This window comes from Staurois parvus, unplaced genomic scaffold, assembly GCF_062004578.1.
Source record: "Staurois parvus isolate SC_StPar_1 unplaced genomic scaffold, SC_StPar_1.0 ptg001529l, whole genome shotgun sequence".
Lineage (NCBI taxonomy): Eukaryota > Metazoa > Chordata > Amphibia > Anura > Ranidae > Staurois > Staurois parvus.
The window spans coordinates 141709-162630 of NW_028319325.1; the positions used below are offsets into that span (position 1 = coordinate 141709).

At 50.5% G+C, this 20922-nt stretch overlaps 1 protein-coding gene across 2 annotated transcripts in view; it reads right to left on the bottom strand.

Annotated features, from left to right (window-relative positions):
* LOC149435359 (protein delta homolog 1-like) overlaps positions 1–20922 on the bottom strand; it is a 46431-nt gene that overhangs the window by 8392 nt on the left and 17117 nt on the right. Inside the window, exons 3-5 of one of the 2 annotated variants that reach the window (XM_089662732.1) lie at positions 18373–18433; positions 8576–8706; positions 113–254 (exon numbers count right to left, since the gene is read on the bottom strand). In XM_089662732.1, coding sequence (XP_089518858.1) covers positions 113–254; positions 8576–8706; positions 18373–18433 — 334 coding nt within the window. The remainder of the gene's footprint in view (positions 1–112; positions 255–8575; positions 8707–18372; positions 18434–20922) is intronic. The other variant, XM_089662733.1, reaches the window with a different exon arrangement.

Sequence of the window (20922 nt, forward strand, 5' to 3'; positions counted from 1 at the left end):
AAGAAGGACATTTGTCAGATGGGAAATGTTTCGTCAGGCAAATTCTGGGGCGTAGACGTCTGTTTTAAACCTCACCAGATCTGACAAAGAGGGAAGCCAAGAAGCTGATTACCCATTGGTGATGCAGGGCCCGATTTTAACCAGACAGTTCTTTCCGGTAAAGCCCGGAGCGCAGAGACAAATATATCCGCCGTCACCGGTCTCAATGCAGGTGGAGTTGCTGGAGCACGGGTAAGCCGCACACGGGTGGATGTCTGTGGAGATACAACGCACACTTATTGTTACCGCCCCACCTTATGTCATTCTTATACAATGGAATGGGGTCACCTGGGGAACGCCCGTTTGTTCACTTACAGTCAGGTCCATAAATATTGGGACATGGACACAATTCTAACATTTTTGGCTCTATACACCACAATGGATTTGAAATGAAACAAACAAGATGTGCTTTACCTGCAGACTGTCAGCTTTAATTTGAGGGTATTTACATCCAAATCAGGTGAACGGTGTAGGAATTACAACAGTTTGCATATGTGCCTCCCACTTTTTAAGGGACCAAAAGTAATGGGACAGAATAATAATCATAAATCAAACTTTCACTTTTTAATACTTGGTTACAAATCCTTTGCAGTCAATGACATCCTGAAGTGTGGAACGCATAGACATCACCAGACGCTGGGTGTCATCCCTGGTGATGCTCTGCCAGGCCTTTACTACAACTGTCTTCAGTTCCTGCTTGTTCTTGGGGCATTTTCCCTTCAGTTTTGTCTTCAGCAAGTGAAATGCTCCATCGGATTCAGGTCAGGTGATTGGCCATTGCAGAACATTCCACTTCTTTGGTGTCTTTTGCAGTCTGCTTTGGGTCATTGTCCATCTGCACTGTGAAGCGTCCAATGAGTTGTGAAGCATTTGGCTGAATATGAGCCGATAATATTCCCGAAACACTTCACAATTCATCCGGCTGCTTCTGTCAGCCGTCACATCATCAATAAATACAAGAGAAGCAGTTCCATTGGCAGCCATACATGCCCACGCCATGACACTACCACCACCATGATCACTGATGAGGTGGTATGCTGAGGACCATGAGCAGTTCCTTCTCCATACTCTTCTCTTCCCATCACTCTGGTACAAGTTGATGTCGGTCTCATCTGTCCATAGGATGTTGTTCCAGAACTGTGAAGGCTTTTTTACATGTCGTTTGGCAAACTCTAATCTGGCCTTCCTGTGTTTGAGGCTCACCAATGGTTTCCATCTTGTGGTGAACCCTCTGTATTCACTCTGGTGAAGTCTTCTCTTGATTGGTGACTTTGACACACATACACCTACCTCCTGGAGAGTGTTCTTGATCTGGCCAACTGTTGTGAAGGGTGTTTTCTTCACCAGGGAAAGAATTCTTCGCTCATCCACCACAGTTGTTTTCCATGGTCTTCCGGGTCTTTTGGTGTTGCTGAGCTCACCGGTGCGTTCCTTCTTTTTAAGAATTCTCCAAACAGTTGTTTTGGCCACGCCTAATGTTTTTTCTATCTCTCTGATGGGTTTGTTTTGTTTTTTCAGCCTAATGATGGCTTCACTGATAGTGACAGCTCTTTGATCTCATCTTGAGAGTTGACAGCAACAGATTCCAAATGCAAATAGCACACTTGAAATGAACTCTGGACCTTTTATCTGCTCATTGTAATTGGGATAATGAGGGAATAACACACACCTGGCCATGGAACAGCTGAGAAGCCAATTGTCCCATTACTTTTGGTCCCTTAAAAAGTGGGAGGCACATATGCAAACTGTTGTAATTCCTACACCGTTCACCTGATTTGGATGTAAATACCCTCAAATTAAAGCGGACAGTCTGCAGTTAAAGCACATCTTGTTCGTTTCATTTCAAATCCATTGTGGTGTATAGAGCCAAAAATGTTAGAATTGTGTCCATGTCCCAATATTTATGGACCTGACTGTATATTCCTGATTCATTGTGACCCCCATGTGACTGCCTTGTGACCGCCATGTGTCTGCCATGTGACCGCCATGTGACTGCCTTGTGACCTCCATGTGACCACCATGTGACTGCAATGTGACCGCCATGTGACTGCAATGTGACCGCCGAGTGACTGCCATGTGACTGCAATGTGACCGCCATGTGACCGCCGAGTGACTGCCACGTGACTGCCTTGCGACCGTCATGTGACCACCATGTGACCGCCATGTGTCCACCATGTGACCGCCATGTGACCGCCTTGTGACTGCCTTGCGACTGCCATGTGACCACCATGTGACCGCCATGTGTCTGCCATGTGACCGCCTTGTGACTGCCTTGTGACCGCCATATTACTGCAATGTGACCGCCATGTGACCGCCATGTGACCGCCCTGTGACTGCCTTGTGACCGCCTTGTGACCGCCATGTGACCACCATGTGACTGCCTTGTGACCGCCATGTGACCACCATGTGACCGCCATGTGCCTGCCTTGTGACCGCCATGTGACTGCCATGTGACTTTTGACTGCCATGTGTCCACCTTGTGACCGCCATGTGTCCACCATGTGACTGCCATGTGTCCACCATGTGACTGCTCTGTCACTGCCATGTAACCACCATGTGACCGCGCTGTGACCACCATGTGACCGCCCTGTGACCGCCATGAGTCCACCATGTGACTGCCATGTGATCGCCATGTGACTGCTCTGTCACTGCCATGTAACCACCATGTGACCGCACTGTGACCACCATGTGACCGCCATGTGATCTTTGACCACCATGTGACTGCCATGTGACCTCTGACCTCCATGTGACCGCTATGTGACCTCCATGTGACCGCCATGTGACCGCCATGTGACCGCTATGTGACCTCCATGTGACCGCCATGTGACCGCCATTTGACCGCCATGTGACCGCCGAAAAACTTTCACACAAAAAACCTTCTTGAGTATTATTGCTCAGCATGTCGCTGTAATCCATTCCCTTCTGTTGATCCTGCCAGAAATCTGGTGAGCTCCTAACATCCTTAAGGCTCCATTCACACCTCAGCATTTTTGGAATTCACACAACATCGCAACACTTTTTTGCGTCTTTTGCGTGTGCGATTTTTGCCGCATGCATGGGCAGCCTATTGATTTCGATGGTCAGTCGTAGGTGCGACAAGAGATCAGTGTAGCTTTTTGAGTGTTGAGCTTCACGCATTGCGACGTGTTTGAGGATCGTTTTTCATCAAGCGGCGCCGTGAATAGCACAACCTGTTTTCTGCGTGTTTCATAAATGTGCGATTTTGTACGCTTTGACAAAATGCTGAGTTGTGAATGGAGTCTAGGTGGGAGGACATGACGTCCTGTGCTACTGAAATCCCAAGCAGTGGTGTCAGCCCTGCCTGACTCTGCCTTGCTGGTCTACAGACATCCTCCCCTTATGACGTAATGGAGATGAGGATTCTGTAATCCAGCTGGGCAGAACTCAGACTTGGGATTTCAGTGCAGCAGAGGCAGCCTTGCATCCACCGCCGGCATGAACACACTACAGGTGAAGGAAGCATTTTATATTGCAGGTATGATGTGGCCGGCGAGGTTGGGGCCCAATGTACTAAGCCCACCTTTTGTCTTTGCGCCGGACCCTCAGGTTTTTGATTTGGGGAAGAGGCAGTAATCCAATTGCCATAATAGGGGAGATTTATAAAATAGTGGAAGAATGAAATATGATTTTGTGTGGCAGCGAAACGTCTCATCCCCAAATTTATATCAAATTCACAACCAATAAGTACTGCCTGAGCTGCACCCGCAGAGCAAAACACAAAGATTGGAGAAGATAACCGATTCGTATCGGATAAGAAATATATCTGAAATATATTTTAAAAATATTCTTCCCAAATATATTGATAATTATTTGTAATGCTACAATTTTGGTCATATTCAATATATTTCACAATATATTTTAATAAATAAATAAATATATATATATACACTGTATGTTGAAATGAGTTTTTATTACAAAATATATTTTTCAAAATATATTATTTTAAAATATATTCCTCAGATTTTTTTTATACATAGAAAAAAGTAATTTTAACATATATTTGTAAATGCATTCCAAAATGTAGATTTGTATTTTTAAAGACATTCAGTATGTTTGAAAATGTATTTTTAAAAATATTTTTCATCTATTTTGTAATAAAAACTCATTTCAACATGCAGTATATATATATATATTTTTAAATATATTGAACATGGCCAAAATTGTAGCATTTCAAATATATGTCAATATATTTGGGAAGAATATTTTTTAAATATATTTCAAATCTATTTTTCTTCCATGTGGGACAACAAGAACATTTCCAGAACTGCGAGGACCAATCAGGAGAGCGGGAATTTTTCCTGGAGAAGAGAGATAATAAGGAACCGTAGGAGTCACTGTATTATCCTGTCTGCACACCGGGGGGAGCTGTTGTCATTCCTATCTTCTGGGATCCCATGAAATAAAAGGGAATAAAGCGATCGCCTCTGGATGAAACGATTGAAACGATTTTATGCCAGTCGCTCTAAGGGCCCATTCACACCGGTGCTCACAGCTACGAGACACTCGACATTAAAGGGTAACTCCACTTATTATGAAAAAACATAACAGATGAATAATATATCGTATATGATTGGTACACAAGGTGGGGGTGGGTGCGGGGCCCTGGGGGTAGGTGTGGGGCCCCGAACTTACACCGTCTGTATTCAGGGCCATGCAACCTCACAGCTGTCAAAATGGGAGCAGCAACTGTGTGTTTGCAACCGCTGCGTCCCAATGGACGTGAATGGAACTGCGTGCACAGGGATGCATGGAACACCGGAACATCCCCGTGAGGGTGAACACGCCCCTGCATGGGTGGAAGAGGAACAAACCGTGACAACTCAGTAATGGGAAATTAATGAGCTCCCTGAAGGAGTCCTGAAATCAAGGGAGAGCCAAACAAGATGGCTGAAGGTGGCAATGCTGGAAGAAGACCAAATGAAGACGACTGAGGATCTCACAGATGCTGCATCTCCGGAGTATAGAATTCTCTCGTGTTGAGTAATATTAGGATTCATCTTCTACCCCGGCCAGATCATCACCATGAGGGTACGGCTAGGATCGGTAGTGAGGGTACGGCTAGGATCGGTAGTGGGGGTACGGCTAGGATCGGTAGTGAGGGTACGGCTAGGATGGGTAGTGGGGGTACGGCTAGGATGGGTAGTGGGGGTACGGCTAGGATCGGTAGTGAGGTACGGCTAGGATCGGTAGTGAGGGTACGGCTAGGATCGGTAGTGAGGGTACGGCTAGGATCGGTAGTGAAGGTACGGCTAGGATCGGTAGTGAGGGTACAGCTAGGATCGGTAGTGAGGATTCGGCTGGGATCAGTAGTGAGGGTACGGCTAGGATCGGTAGTGAAGGTACGGCTAGGATGGGTAGTGGGGGTACGGCTAGGATCGGTAGTGAGGTACGGCTAGGATCGGTAGTGAGGGTACGGCTAGGATCGGTAGTGAGGTACGGCTAGGATCGGTGGTGAGGGTACGGCTAGGATCGGTGGTGAGGGTACGGCTAGGATCGGTAGTGAGGGTACGGCTAGGATCGGTAGTGAGGGTACGGCTAGGATCGGTAGTGAGGATTCGGCTGGGATCAGTAGTGAAGGTACGGCTAGGATCGGTAGTGAGGGTACGGCTAGGATCGGTAGTGAGGGTACGGCTAGGATCGGTAGTGGGGGTACGGCTAGGATCGGTAGTGAAGGTACGGCTAGGATCGGTAGTGAGGGTACGGCTAGGATCGGTAGTGAGGGTACGGCTAGGATCGGTAGTGAGGGTACGGCTAGGATCGGTAGTGAGGATTCGGCTGGGATCAGTAGTGAAGGTACGGCTAGGATCGGTAGTGAGGGTACGGCTAGGATCGGTAGTGAGGGTACGGCTAGGATCGGTAGTGAGGGTACGGCTAGGATCGGTAGTGAAGGTACGGCTAGGATCGGTGGTGAGGGTACGGCTAGGATCGGTAGTGAGGGTACGGCTAGGATCCGTAGTGAGGATTCGGCTGGGATCAGTAGTGAGGGTACGGCTAGGATCCGTAGTGAGGGTACGGCTAGGATCGGTAGTGAAGGTACGGCTAGGATCGGTAGTGAGGGTACGGCTAGGATCGGTAGTGAGGGTACGGCTAGGATCGGTAGTGAGGGTACGGCTAGGATCGGTAGTGAGGGTACGGCTAGGATCGGTAGTGAAGGTACGGCTAGGATCGGTGGTGAGGGTACGGCTAGGATCGGTAGTGAGGGTACGGCTAGGATCCGTAGTGAGGATTCGGCTGGGATCAGTAGTGAGGGTACGGCTAGGATCCGTAGTGAGGGTACGGCTAGGATCGGTAGTGAAGGTACGGCTAGGATCGGTAGTGGGGGTACGGCTAGGATCGGTAGTGAGGGTACGGCTAGGATCGGTAGTGAGGGTACGGCTAGGATCGGTAGTGAGGGTACGGCTAGGATCGGTAGTGAGGGTACGGCTAGGATCGGTAGTGAGGGTACGGCTAGGATCGGTAGTGAGGGTACGGCTAGGATCGGTAGTGAGGGTACGGCTAGGATCGGTAGTGAAGGTACGGCTAGGATCGGTGGTGAGGGTACGGCTAGGATCGGTAGTGAGGGTACGGCTAGGATCCGTAGTGAGGATTCGGCTGGGATCAGTAGTGAGGGTACGGCTAGGATCGGTAGTGAAGGTACGGCTAGGATCGGTAGTGGGGGTACGGCTAGGATCGGTAGTGAGGGTACGGCTAGGATCGGTAGTGAGGGTACGGCTAGGATCGGTAGTGGGGGTACGGCTAGGATCGGTAGTGAAGGTACGGCTAGGATCGGTAGTGAGGGTACGGCTAGGATCGGTAGTGAGGGTACGGCTAGGATCGGTAGTGAGGGTACGGCTAGGATCGGTAGTGAGGATTCGGCTGGGATCAGTAGTGAAGGTACGGCTAGGATCGGTAGTGAGGGTACGGCTAGGATCGGTAGTGAGGGTACGGCTAGGATCGGTAGTGAGGGTACGGCTAGGATCGGTAGTGAAGGTACGGCTAGGATCGGTGGTGAGGGTACGGCTAGGATCGGTAGTGAGGGTACGGCTAGGATCCGTAGTGAGGATTCGGCTGGGATCAGTAGTGAGGGTACGGCTAGGATCCGTAGTGAGGGTACGGCTAGGATCAGTAGTGGGGGTACGGCTAGGATCAGTAGTGGGGGTACGGCTAGGATCGGTAGTGAGGTACGGCTAGGATCGGTAGTGAGGTACGGCTAGGATCGGTAGTGAGGGTACGGCTAGGATCGGTAGTGAGGGTACGGCTAGGATCGGTAGTGAGGGTACGGCTAGGATCGGTAGTGGGGGTACGGCTAGGATCGGTAGTGGGGGTACGGCTAGGATCGGTAGTGAGGGGGTTGAGTTGCCCTCAAAAGTCCTAGCAGGCCCAAAGGGCAAACATTCTTACTGTGGGGCCCCGCTAACCTTCCTAAAGGGTCTGGATTTGTGGTGGCCCCATGCAGTGTTCTGTCAGTCCTGCTGCCGGTCCCACACACTGTACACATGGACAGCCTGGCGAGTAGTTTTGACTTTTTGATATTTGACTATTTTTTTCCCACTGATTCCTGTCCCTCTCGGCGGTCCCCGAATCCCCGAGTCCCCATCCCCGAGTCCCCATCCCCGAGTCCCCGAATCCCCGAGTCCCCATCCCCGAGTCCCCATCCCCGAGTCCCCGAATCCCCGAGTCCCCATCCCCGAGTCCCCATCCCCGAGTCCCCATCCCTGAGTCCCCATCCCCGAGTCCCCATCCCCGAGTCCCCATCCCCGAGTCCCCGAGTCCCCATCCCCGAGTCCCCGAATCCCCGAGTCCCCATCCCCGAGTCCCCGAGTCCCCATCCCCGAGTCCCCAAATCCCCGAGTCCCCATCCCCGAGTCCCCGAATCCCCGAGTCCCCATCCCCGAGTCCCCGAATCCCCGAGTCCCCATCCCCGAGTCCCCATCCCCGAGTCCCAATCCCCGAGTCCCCATCCCTGAGTCCCCATCCCCGAGTCCCCATCCCCGAGTCCCCATCCCCGAGTCCCCATCCCCGAGTCCCCGAGTCCCCATCCCCGAGTCCCCGAATCCCCAAGTCCCTATCCCCGAGTCCCCATCCCCGAGTCCCCATCCCTGAGTCCCCATCCCTGAGTCCCCATCCCCGAGTCCCCATCCCCGAGTCCCCGAATCCCCGAGTCCCCATCCCCGAGTCCCCATCCCCGAGTCCCCATCCCCTAGTCCCCATCCCCGAGTCCCCGAGTCCCCATCCCCGAGTCCCTGAATCCCCGAGTCCCCATCCTCGAGTCCCCGAATCCCCATCCCCGAGTCCCCATCCCCGAGTCCCAATCCCCGAGTCCCCATCCCCGAGTCCCCGAATCCCCATCGCCGAGTCCCCGAATCCCCGAGTCCCCATCCCCCTTCTGGGGCATAGAAGCCTTCACAATCGGCACTTCTGAATTCACAAGTTGGAGTCCCATAGACTTGCATTGAGTTCAAAGTTCGATGGTGAACCGAACACAGGAACACGGGGGGGGGGGGGGTCAGACCAACCGCCAATCACCGATACAAACCGATATTGCAGTGGCTGCCGATCCATCCGTCCTCACAGACACACTGCCAGGGCTCGCTGCAACGTCCATGAAGGCAACCCGGGAACGGGACACACTGGTCACAGGACCGACCTCTCCACCCCGGGTGACACCTACAAGACCAGGGAAATCATTTCCAGAAATCTGTCATAAAAAATGTGCATTGTAACAGCCAATCACTGCTGGGAAACAATGAGCCACTCTCAGCCCACCCCCATTCCTCCCACTGACACCAATGATGGGACACTATTCCTCCCACTGACACCAAGGATGGGGCACTATTCCTCCCACTGACACCAATGATGGGGCACTATTCCTCCCACTGACACCAATGATGGGGCACTATTCCTCCCACTGACACCAATGACGGGGCACTATTCCTCCCACTGACACCAATGATGGGGCACTATTCCTCCCACTGACACCAATGACGGGGCACTATTCCTCCCACTGACACCAATGACGGGGCACTATTCCTCCCACTGACACCAATGATGGGGCACTATTCCTCCCACTGACACCAATGATGGGGCACTATTCCTCTCACTGACACCAATGATGGGGCACTATTCCTCCCACTGACACCAATGATGGGGCACTATTCCTCCCACTGACACCAATGATGGGGCACTATTCCTCCCACTGACACCAATGATGGGGCACTATTCCTCCCACTGACACCAATGATGGGGCACTATTCCTCCCACTGACACCAATGATGGGGCACTATTCCTCCCACTGACACCAATGACGGGGCACTATTCCCCCCACTGACACCAATGATGGGACACTATTCCTCCCACTGACACCAATGATGGGGCACTATTCCTCCCACTGACACCAATGATGGGGCACTATTCCTCCCACTGACACCAATGATGGGACACTATTCCTCCCACTGACACCAATGATGGGGCACTATTCCCCCCACTGACACCAATGATGGGGCACTATTCCTCCCACTGACACCAATGATGGGGCACTATTCCTCTCACTGACACCAATGATGGGGCGCTATTCCTCCCACTGACACCAATGATGGGGCACTATTCCTCTCACTGACACCAATGATGGGGCACTATTCCCCCCACTGACACCAATGATGGGGCACTATTCCTCCCACTGACACCAATGATGGGGCACTATTCCTCCCACTGACACCAATGATGGGACACTATTCCTCCCACTGACACCAATGATGAGGCACTATTCCTCCCACTGACACCAATGATGGGGCACTATTCCTCCACTGACACCAATGATGGGGCACTATTCCTCCCACTGACACCAATGATGGGGCACTATTCCTCCCACTGACACCAATGATGGGGTACTATTCCTCCCACTGACCACCAAGCCTAAGGCATTGTTTTCTCCCACTGACTGACCCTTTGTTTAGTACATTTGGAGACCCCTACACTAAGTCACATCTACTAACTGGCCCCTAACATGTCCCCTCTGGGGGCCCCAGGCTCCCCTCCCTGCAAGTGTACAATCCCAGCACACGTTCCTGTGTTACAAGTGGCGGTGTGTATAAGTGGGTGCCGTCGGCTGGAACCAAACAGAATCAGTGAGGGATGGTGTCACCGGCACACTGAGGACCCCCAATACGGGGCAAACGATTCCATGAAAAATCACATAGTTACAGCAAGGAGTCCCGAAGGACCCCATGCCTGATGTTACATGCCTGATAAAGGGGTCCTGGGGGGGTCACACGCCTGATGAAGGGGTCCTGCGGGGGGTCGCATGCCTGATGAAGGGTCCTGCGGGGGTCACATGCCTGATAAAGGGGTCCTGGGGGGGTCACACGCCTGATGAAGGGGTCCTGCGGGGGGTCGCATGCCTGATGAAGGGTCCTGCGGGGGTCACATGCCTGATAAAGGGGTCCTGCGGGGGTCACATGCCTGATGAAGGGGTCCTGCGGGGGTCACATGCCTGATAAAGGGGTCCTGTGGGGGTCACATGCCTGATTAAGGGGTCCTGCGGGGGTCACATGCCTGATAAAGGGGTCCTGCGGGGGTCACATGCCTGATGAAGGGTCCTGCGGGGGTCACATGCCTGATAAAGGGGTCCTGCGGGGGTCACATGCCTGATGAAGGGGTCCTGCGGGGGTAACATGCCTGATGAAGGGTCCTGCGGGGGTCACATGCCTGATAAAGGGGTCCTGCAGGGGTCACATGCCTGATAAAGGGGTCCTGTGGGGGTCACATGCCTGATGAAGGGTCCTGCGGGGGTCACATGCCTGATGAAAGGGTCCTGCGGGGGTCACATGCCTGATAAAGGGGTCCTGTGGGGGTCACATGCCTGATGAAGGGGTCCTGCGGGGGTCATATGCCTGATTAAGGGGTCCCGCGGGGGTCACATGCCTGATGAAGGGGTCCTGCAAGCTCTGTATACATCCATGACACCATAGGCTGGCCTGTCCGCTCTGCATGAACTCTAACGTTTGGGGAAGACACATCTTGTATTAGGTGAAGTATATCCCCCCCCCCCCCCCAGTGTACACCTGGCTATGTCCAGGATCTATATGGGATGTACAGGATCTATATGGGATAAACAGGATCTATATGGTTGTCCAGGATCTATATGGGATGTCCAGGATCTATATGGGATGTCCAGGATCTATATGGGATGTCCAGGATCTATATGGGATGTCCAGGATCTATATGGGATGTCCAGGATCTATATGGGATGTCCAGGATCTATATGGGATATACAGGATCTATATGGGATGTTCAGGATCTATATGGGATGTCCAGGATCTATATGGGATACACAGTATCTACATGGGATGTCCAGGATCTATATGGGATGTCCAGGATCTATATGGGATACACAGTATCTATATGGGATGTGCAGGATCTATATGGGATGTCCAGGATCTATATGGGATACACAGTATCTATATGGGATGTCCAGGATCTATATGAGATGTCCAGGATCTATATGGGATGCACAGTATCTATATGGGATGTCCAGGATCTATATGGGATGTCTAGGATCTATATGGGATATACAGTATCTATATGGGATGTCCAGGATCTATATGGGATACACAGGATCTATATGGGATGTCCAGGATCTATATGGGATATCCAGGATCTATATGGGATATTCAGTGTCTATATGGGATGTCCAGGATCTATATGGGATACACAGTATCTATATGGGATGTCCAGGATCTATATGGGATGTCCAGGATCTATATGGGATGTCCAGTATCTATATGGGATATCCAGAATCTATTTGGGATGTCAAGGATCTATATGGGATGTCCAGGATCTATATGGGATATCCAAGATCTATATGGGTTATCCAGGATCTATATGGGATGTCCAGGATCTATATGGGATGTCCAGGATCTGTATGGGATGTCCAGGATCTATATGGGATATCCAAGATCTATATGGGATGTCCAGGATCTATATGGGATGCCCAGTGTCTATATGGGATACACAGGATCTATATGGGATGTACAGGATCTATATAGGATACACAGTATCTATATGGGATGTCCAGGATCTATATGGGATGTCCAGGATCTATATGGGATATCCAGGATCTATATGGGATGTCCAGGATCTATATGGGATATCCAGGATCTATATGGGATGCCCAGTGTCTATATGGGATACACAGGATCTATATGGGATGTCCAGGATCTATATGGGATGTCCAGGATCTATATGGGATGTCCAGTATCTATATGGGATTCACAGTATATATATGGGATGTCCAGGATCTATATGGGATGTGCAGTATCTATATGGTTGTCCAGGATCTATATGGGATGTACAGGATCTATATGGGATATACAGGATCTATATGGGATGTTCAGGATCTATATGGGATGTCCAGGATCTATATGAGATGTCCAGGATCTATATGGGATACACAGTATCTATATGGGATGTCCAGGATCTATATGGGATGTACAGGATCTATATGGGATGTCCAGGATCTATATGAGATGTCCAGGATCTATATGGGATGTCCAGGATCTATATGGGATACACAGTATCTACATGGGATGTCCAGGATCTATATGGGATGTCCAGGATCTATATGGGATACACAGTATCTATATGGGATGTCCAGGATCTATATGGGATGTCCAGGATCTATATGGGATACACAGTATCTACATGGGATGTCCAGGATCTATATGGGATGTCCAGGATCTATATGGGATACACAGTATCTATATGGGATGTCCAGGATCTATATGGGATGTCCAGGATCTATATGGGATAAACAGTATCTATATGGGATGTGCAGGATCTATATGGGATGTCCAGGATCTATATGGGATACACAGTATCTATATGGGATGTCCAGGATCTATATGAGATGTCCAGGATCTATATGGGATGTCCAGGATCTATATGGGATACACAGTATCTATATGGGATGTCCAGGATCTATATGGGATATCCAGGATCTATATGGGATATTCAGTGTCTATATGGGATGTCCAGGATCTATATGGGATACACAGTATCTATATGGGATGTCCAGGATCTATATGGGATGTCCAGGATCTATATGGGATGTCCAGTATCTATATGGGATATCCAGAATCTATTTGGGATGTCAAGGATCTGTATGGGATGTCCAGGATCTATATGGGATATCCAAGATCTATATGGGATGTCCAGGATCTATATGGGATGCCCAGTGTCTATATGGGATACACAGGATCTATATGGGATGTACAGGATCTATATGGGATGTCCAGGATCTATATGGGATGTCCAGGATCTATATGGGATATCCATGATCTATATGGGATATCCATGATCTATATGGGATATCCATGATCTATATGGATGTCCAGTATCTATATGGGATGTCCAGGATCTATATGGGATATCCAGGATCTATATGGGATATTCAGTGTCTATATGGGATGTCCAGGATCTATATGGGATACACAGGATCTATATGGGATGTACAGGATCTATATAGGATACACAGTATCTATATGGGATGTCCAGGATCTATATGGGATGTCCAGGATCTATATGGGATATCCATGATCTATATGGGATATCCATGATCTATATGGATGTCCAGGATCTATATGGGATGTCCAGGATCTATATGGGATATCCAGGATCTATATGGGATGCCCAGTGTCTATATGGGATACACAGGATCTATATGGGATGTCCAGGATCTATATGGGATGTCCAGGATCTATATGGGATGTCCAGTATCTATATGGGATTCACAGTATATATATGGGATGTCCAGGATCTATATGGGATGTCCAGTATCTATATGGGATGTCCAGTATCTATATGGGATGTCCAGGATCTATATGGGATACACAGTATCTATATGGGATGTCCAGGATCTATATGGGATGTACAGGATCTATATGGGATATTCAGTATCTATATGGGATGTCCAGGATCTATATAGGATACACAGTATCTATATGGGATGTCCAGGATCTATATGGGATGTCCAGGATCTATATGGGATGTCCAGGATCTATATGGGATGTCCAGGATCTATATGGGATGTACAGGATCTATATGGGATATTCAGTATCTATATGGGATGTCCAGAATCTATATGGGATGTACAGGATCTATATGGGATATTCAGTATCTATATGGGATGTCCAGGATCTATATGGGATGTCCAGGATCTATATAGGATACACAGTATCTATATGGGATGTCCAGGATCTATATAGGATACACAGGATCTATATGGGATGTGCAGGATCTATATGGGATGTCCAGGATCTATATGGGATGTGCAGGATCTATATGGGATGTCCAGGATCTATATGGGATTTCCAGTAACCAGCAACAGGCATCCATCTTTTGGAATCGGTGAAGGATGGTATTCTCAAGACTCGGGGGCGGGGTTTGGTGGGACCATCAGCTGTGCAGAGGTGCTACTTCTAATTTTTGGTTCTGTATTATCATTTCATGAACTCAGCTGATGAATATTTGATATCCATTTCTGTCTACCAGCATAGCTGAGCACACGGCCTGTACTGCCCCCATCAATCTGCCATATTCAGGGTCCCTCTTCTCCGGGCCCCGCACTGCGGGGACAATTGTGCTGATATTATCAATGTCAGGATATGTGAAGGGAAACCAATAATCAATTTATTCATCAGAGCCGAGATGACTGGCAGTGATTGCATTACTATGTGCTGGGCAGGACCTATCTATTCATGGACCTTTTTTTTCCCTAAATTGGGTTTTTTCTCTAAATCAATTGAATATTCTTCCTGATATAAATATAGAATACGAACGCCGCGCTCGTGTAGTCAACTCATCACACTTCCTCTATATTCAGGTTCTCCGAGGATTGCGAGCTTTTATCCTTCATGCTAGCAGCCTTCTTTGTCCTTTTAGTGCGCTCACTCTGATCCGGCGCGTTATTCATCATGATATGCATTCTATGCACTCTACATATCCCAGATCTTGTATATTGAACTTGGCGTCCATCCTATTCTATTCTACATTACTATTCAGCGCCATTCAAGTCAGCTCTTATCTTTGACTCCATGCCTCTCCCATATATGGTGCTCAGGGGCGGACTGACAACTCATGGGGCCCTGTGTCCTTGCCCCAACTCAAAAAAGCCTAAGAAGGAGGAGGAAGGAGGAGGAAGAAAGAGGAGGAGGAGGAAGAAGGAGGAAGGAGGAAGAAGGAGGAGGAGGAGGAAGAAGGAGGAGGAGGAGGAAGAAGGAGGAGGAGGAAGAAGGAGGAGGAGGAGGAAGAAGGAGGAGGAAGAAGGAGGAGGAGGAGGAAGAAGGAGGAGGAAGAAGGAGGAGGAGGAAGAAGGAGGAGGAAGAAGGAGGAGGAGGAAGAAGGAGGAGGAAGGAGGAGGAGGAAGAAGGAGGAGGAGGAGGAAGAAGGAGGAGGAAGAAGGAGGAGGAAGAAAGAGGAGGAGGAAAGAGGAAGGAGGAAGGAGGAGAAAGAAGGAGGAAGGAGGAGGAGGAAGAAGGAGGAGGAGGAAGAAAGAAGAAAAAAGGAAGAAGAAAGAAGAGGAAGAAAGAAGAAGAAGAAGAAGAAGAAGAAGAGGAAAGAAGAGTAAGAATTCCAGTCCGCTGTTATATTTGACATGAAAGTCTTGCGGTTGCAACAATGTATCCATTTGCATCCGAATAAAACCATCTGTATCTGAAATGGATACAAATGGATACATTGTTGCAGCCGCAATACTCTATTCATGTCACATATAATAGCGGATCTCTGCAGGGACAGAAGTAATCAAATGCTGGCTGCAGACGGGACGAAAATCAGCTGAGTTTTTTTACCGTTGGTGGTAACGTTGGCCGATTGAACGACCGATTTTTCTTTCTTTGTAAACAAACGCCCGGTTTTTGGCCCGTCTATGACCTGCAGAACTCTCTTCACCATCCAATGCTACAATATTGAGGATTATTATTAGTCTGTCTTTTGTCCTTCATCACATTATTGATTCATTTCCAGGCTTCTCACTAATTCTCTCTACATTCTCACTCCCCGCATGATCCCCGCTGGTATAGAACTCCATCTGAGGTGCCGGGACTTCTCAGCGCTGGTTGTCACCCTGGATGACCCCGTTGTCTCTCTCCTTCTGGTGGGGGCGGGGGGGGGGTCTGTAATTGCTCCATTATTGGCTGACTCTCATTATATGTTTATCATCATTTTTCAGCAATAAGATGCTTAAGATGGTCCCGAGGGCCCCGCTCCGTGCAATTCACAGGTGAGTCGGGTATAAGTGTATTAACAAATTTGGGGTTATCCTTCTGAACCCCCCCCCCCCGTATACACACCGGTATTAATGGTTTAGGGCATCCCAGGTTTTTATTTTTGTTACTAGTCCTGTGGGGGTCACATGCCTGATGAAGGGGTCCTACGGGGGTCACATGCCTGATGAAGGGTCCTATGGGGGTCACATGCCTGATGAAGGGTCATACGGGGGTCACATGCCTGATGAAGGGTCCTACGGGGGTCACATGCCTGATGAAGGGTCCTACGGGGGTCACATGCCTGATGAAAGGGTCCTACGGGGGTCACATGCCTGATGAAGGGTCCTACGGGGGTCACATGCCTGATGAAAGGGTCCTGCGGGGGTCACATGCCTGATGAAGGGTCCTACGGGGGTCACATGCCTGATGAAAGGGTCCTGCGGGGGTCTCATGCCTGATGAAGGGGTCATACGGGGGTCACATGCCTGATGAAGGGTCCTACGGGGGTCACATGCCTGATGAAGGGTCCTATGGGGGTCACATGCCTGATGAAGGGTCCTACGGGGGTCACATGCCTGATGAAGGGTCCTACGGGGGTCACATGCCTGATGAAAGGGTCCTACGGGGGTCACATGCCTGATGAAGGGTCCTACGGGGGTCACATGCCTGATGAAAGGGTCCTGCGGGGGTCACATGCCTGATGAAGGGTCCTACGGGGGTCACATGCCTGATGAAAGGGTCCTGCGGGGGTCTCATGCCTGATGAAGGGGTCATACGGGGGTCACATGCCTGATGAAGGGTCCTACGGGGGTCACATGCCTGATGAAGGGTCCTACGGGGGTCACATGCCTGATGAAGGGTCCTACGGGGGTCACATGTCTGATGAAGGGTCCTACGTGGGTCACATGCCTGATGAAGGGTCCTACGGGAGTCACATGCCTGATGAAGGGTCCTACGGGGGTCAAATGCCTGATGAAGGGTCCTACGTGGGTCACATGCCTGATGAAGGGGTCCTGTAGGGGGTCACATGCCTGATGAAGGGTCCTGTAGGGGGTCACATGCCTGATGAAGGGGTCCTGTAGGGGGTCACATGCCTGATGAAGGGTCCTGCGGAGGTCACATGCCTGATGAAGGGTCTTTCGGAGGTCACATGCCTGATGCCTGCGGGACTCCGAAACATTGCCTTGCTGGAACTATGTGATTGTTCATTATAACGTTTGGACCCGTATTGGAGATCCTCGGTGTGCCGGTGACACCCTCCCTCCAGGCTCCCCTCTCTGACACCCTCCCTCGCAGGCTCCCCTCTCTGACACCCTCCCTCGCAGGCTCCCCTCTCTGACACCCTCCCTCGCAGGCTCCCCTCTCTGACACCATCCCTCGCAGGCTCCCCTCTCTGACACCCTCCCTCCAGGCTCCCCTCTCTGACACCCTCCCTCGCAGGCTCCCCTCTCTGACACCCTCCCTCCAGGCTCCCCTCTCTGACACCCTCCCTCGCAGGCTCCCCTCTCTGACACCCTCCCTCCAGGCTCCCCTCTCTGACACCCTCCCTCGCAGGCTCCCCTCTCTGACACCCTCCCTCGCAGGCTCCCCTCTCTGACACCCTCCCTCCAGGCTCCCCTCTCTGACACCCTCCCTCCAGGCTCCCCTCTCTGACACCATCCCTCGCAGGCTCCCCTCTCTGACACCCTCCCTCGCAGGCTCCCCTCTCTGACACCCTCCCTCGCAGGCTCCCCTCTCTGACACCATCCCTCCAGGCTCCCCTCTCTGACACCCTCCCTCCAGGCTCCCCTCTCTGACACCCTCCCTCGCAGGCTCCCCTCTCTGACACCCTCCCTCGCAGGCTCCCCTCTCTGACACCTTCCCTCCAGGCTCCCCTCTCTGACACCATCCCTCGCAGGCTCCCCTCTCTGACACCCTCCCTCCAGGCTCCCCTCTCTGACACCCTCCCTCCAGGCTCCCCTCTCTGACACCATCCCTCGCAGGCTCCCCTCTCTGACACCATCCCTCGCAGGCTCCCCTCTCTGACACCAGTTCCTCCCATATTTTGGACCCCTCTAGGTGTAGGAATTACCTGCACTCCCCGGGACTCTCACAAAAGCCGTTTTCAGGATGACAGCCGGGACTGCAGACACCTGCAAGAAACATGTCGAACAATCAGCACCGTCTCTGAACCACCACAGAGCTCCTCCCACATCCCCGCAATTACAACAATCAGGTATTTAATCTTCATACAATCTTCATCTGAACGGGGGGCGTAAAAAACACATCGCTGGGCGTCACAAACCTTCACAGTTCATAAGGAATGTTCCGCCTATATTCAGATCAGCAGCTCCATCTAGTGGCTGTAATGTGGCATCTTCCTGCCGGAGGTCATTCAGGAAAGTTCTGCGTTATGGCCACTAGATGGAGATGATCATAAGAAATAAAACCTATAAGACAAATTGACATTTATTGCTGCTGGGTGAATGCCGGTGATATTCATCCGGTGATATTCATCCGGTGATAGTCGTCCGGTGATAGTCGTCCGGTGATATTCATCTGGTGATAGTCGTCCGGTGATATTCATCCGGTGATAGTCGTCCGGTGATATTCATCCGGTGATAGTCGTCCGGTGATAGTCGTCCGGTGATATTCATCCGGTGATAGTCGTCCGGTGATAGTCGTCCGGTGATATTCATCTGGTGATAGTCGTCCGGTGATAGTCGTCCGGTGATATTCATCTGGTGATAGTCGTCCGGTGATAGTCGTCCGGTGATAGTCGTCCGGTGATATTCATCTGGTGATAGTCGTCCGGTGATAGTCGTCCGGTGATAGTCGTCCGGTGATATTCATCTGGTGATAGTCGTCCGGTGATATTCATCTGGTGATAGTCGTCCGGTGATATTCATCTGGTGATAGTCGTCCGGTGATAGTCGTCCGGTGATAGTCGTCCGGTGATATTCATCTGGTGATAGTCGTCCGGTGATAGTCGTCCGGTGATAGTCGTCCGGTGATAGTCGTCCGGTGATATTCATCTGGTGATAGTCGTCCGGTGATAGTCGTCCGGTGATAGTCGTCCGGTGATAGTCGTCCGGTGATATTCATCCGGTGATAGTCGTCCGGTGATAGTCGTCCGGTGATAGTCGTCCGGTGATATTCATCTGGTGATACTTGTAAATGATACAATATATCCCATAATAATACACAATATTCTGTAACATTTCTATCATTTTATGTAAATCGCTCCCATCCTATTTCTAGCTGCCCAAAAGAAAAAAAGTACTGTTTCCAAGTAACCATGACAACCCCGGTACATTCTGTTAGCAGTTAGTCTCCTGGGGCTGATCATGTGATGAGAGGGCACTGAGGACGGAGCACTGATACCAATGATAGGGCACTATTCCTCCCACTGACACCAATGATGGGGCACTATTCCTCCCACTGATACCAATGATGGGGCACTATTCCTCCCACTGACACCAATGATGGGGCACTTTCCTCCCACTGACACCAATGATGGGGCACTATTCCCCCCACTGACACCAATGATGGGGAACTATTCCTCCCACTGATACCAATGATAGGGCACTATTCCTCCCACTGACACCAATGATGGGGCGCTATTCCTCCCACTGACACCAATGATGGGGCGCTATTCCTCCCACTGACACCAATGATGGGGCGCTATTCCTCCCACTGACACCAATGATGGGGCACTATTCCTCCCACTGATACCAATGATAGGGCACTATTCCTCCCACTGACACCAATGATGGGGAACTATTCCTCCCACTGATACCAATGATGGGGCACTATTCCTCCCACTGACACCAATGATGGGGCACTATTCCTCCCACTCACACCAATGATGGGGCACTATTCCTCCCACTGACACCAATGATGGGGCACTATTCCTCCCACTCACACCAATGATGGGGCACTATTCCTCCCACTGACACCAATGATGGGGCACTATTCCCCCCACTGACTCCAATGATAGGACACCATTCCTCCCACTGACACCAATGATGGGGCACTATTCCTCCCACTGACACCAATGATGGGGCACTATTCCTCCCACTGACACCAATGATGGGGCACTATTCCCCCCACTGACACCAATGATGGGGCACTATTCCTCCCACTGACACCAACGATGGGGCACTATTCCTCCACTGACACCAACGATGGGACACTATTCCTCCCACTGACACCAATGATGGGGCACTATTCCTCCCACTGACACCAATGATGGGGCACTATTCCCCCCACTGACACCAATGATGGGGCACTATTCCCCCCACTGACACCAATGATGGGGCGCTATTCCCCCCACTGATACCAATGATGGGGCACTATTCCCCCCACTGACACCAATGATGGGGCACTATTCCTCCCACTGACACCAATGATGGGGCACTATTCCTCCCACTGACACCAATGATGGGGCACTATTCCTCCCACTGACACCAATGATGGGGCACTATTCCTCCCACTGACACCAATGATGGGGCACTATTCCTTAGACTAATACCAATGATGGAGCACTATTCCTCCCACTGATACTAATGATGGGGCACTATTCCTCCCACTGACACCAATGATGGGGCACTATTCCTCCCACTGACACCAATGATGGGGC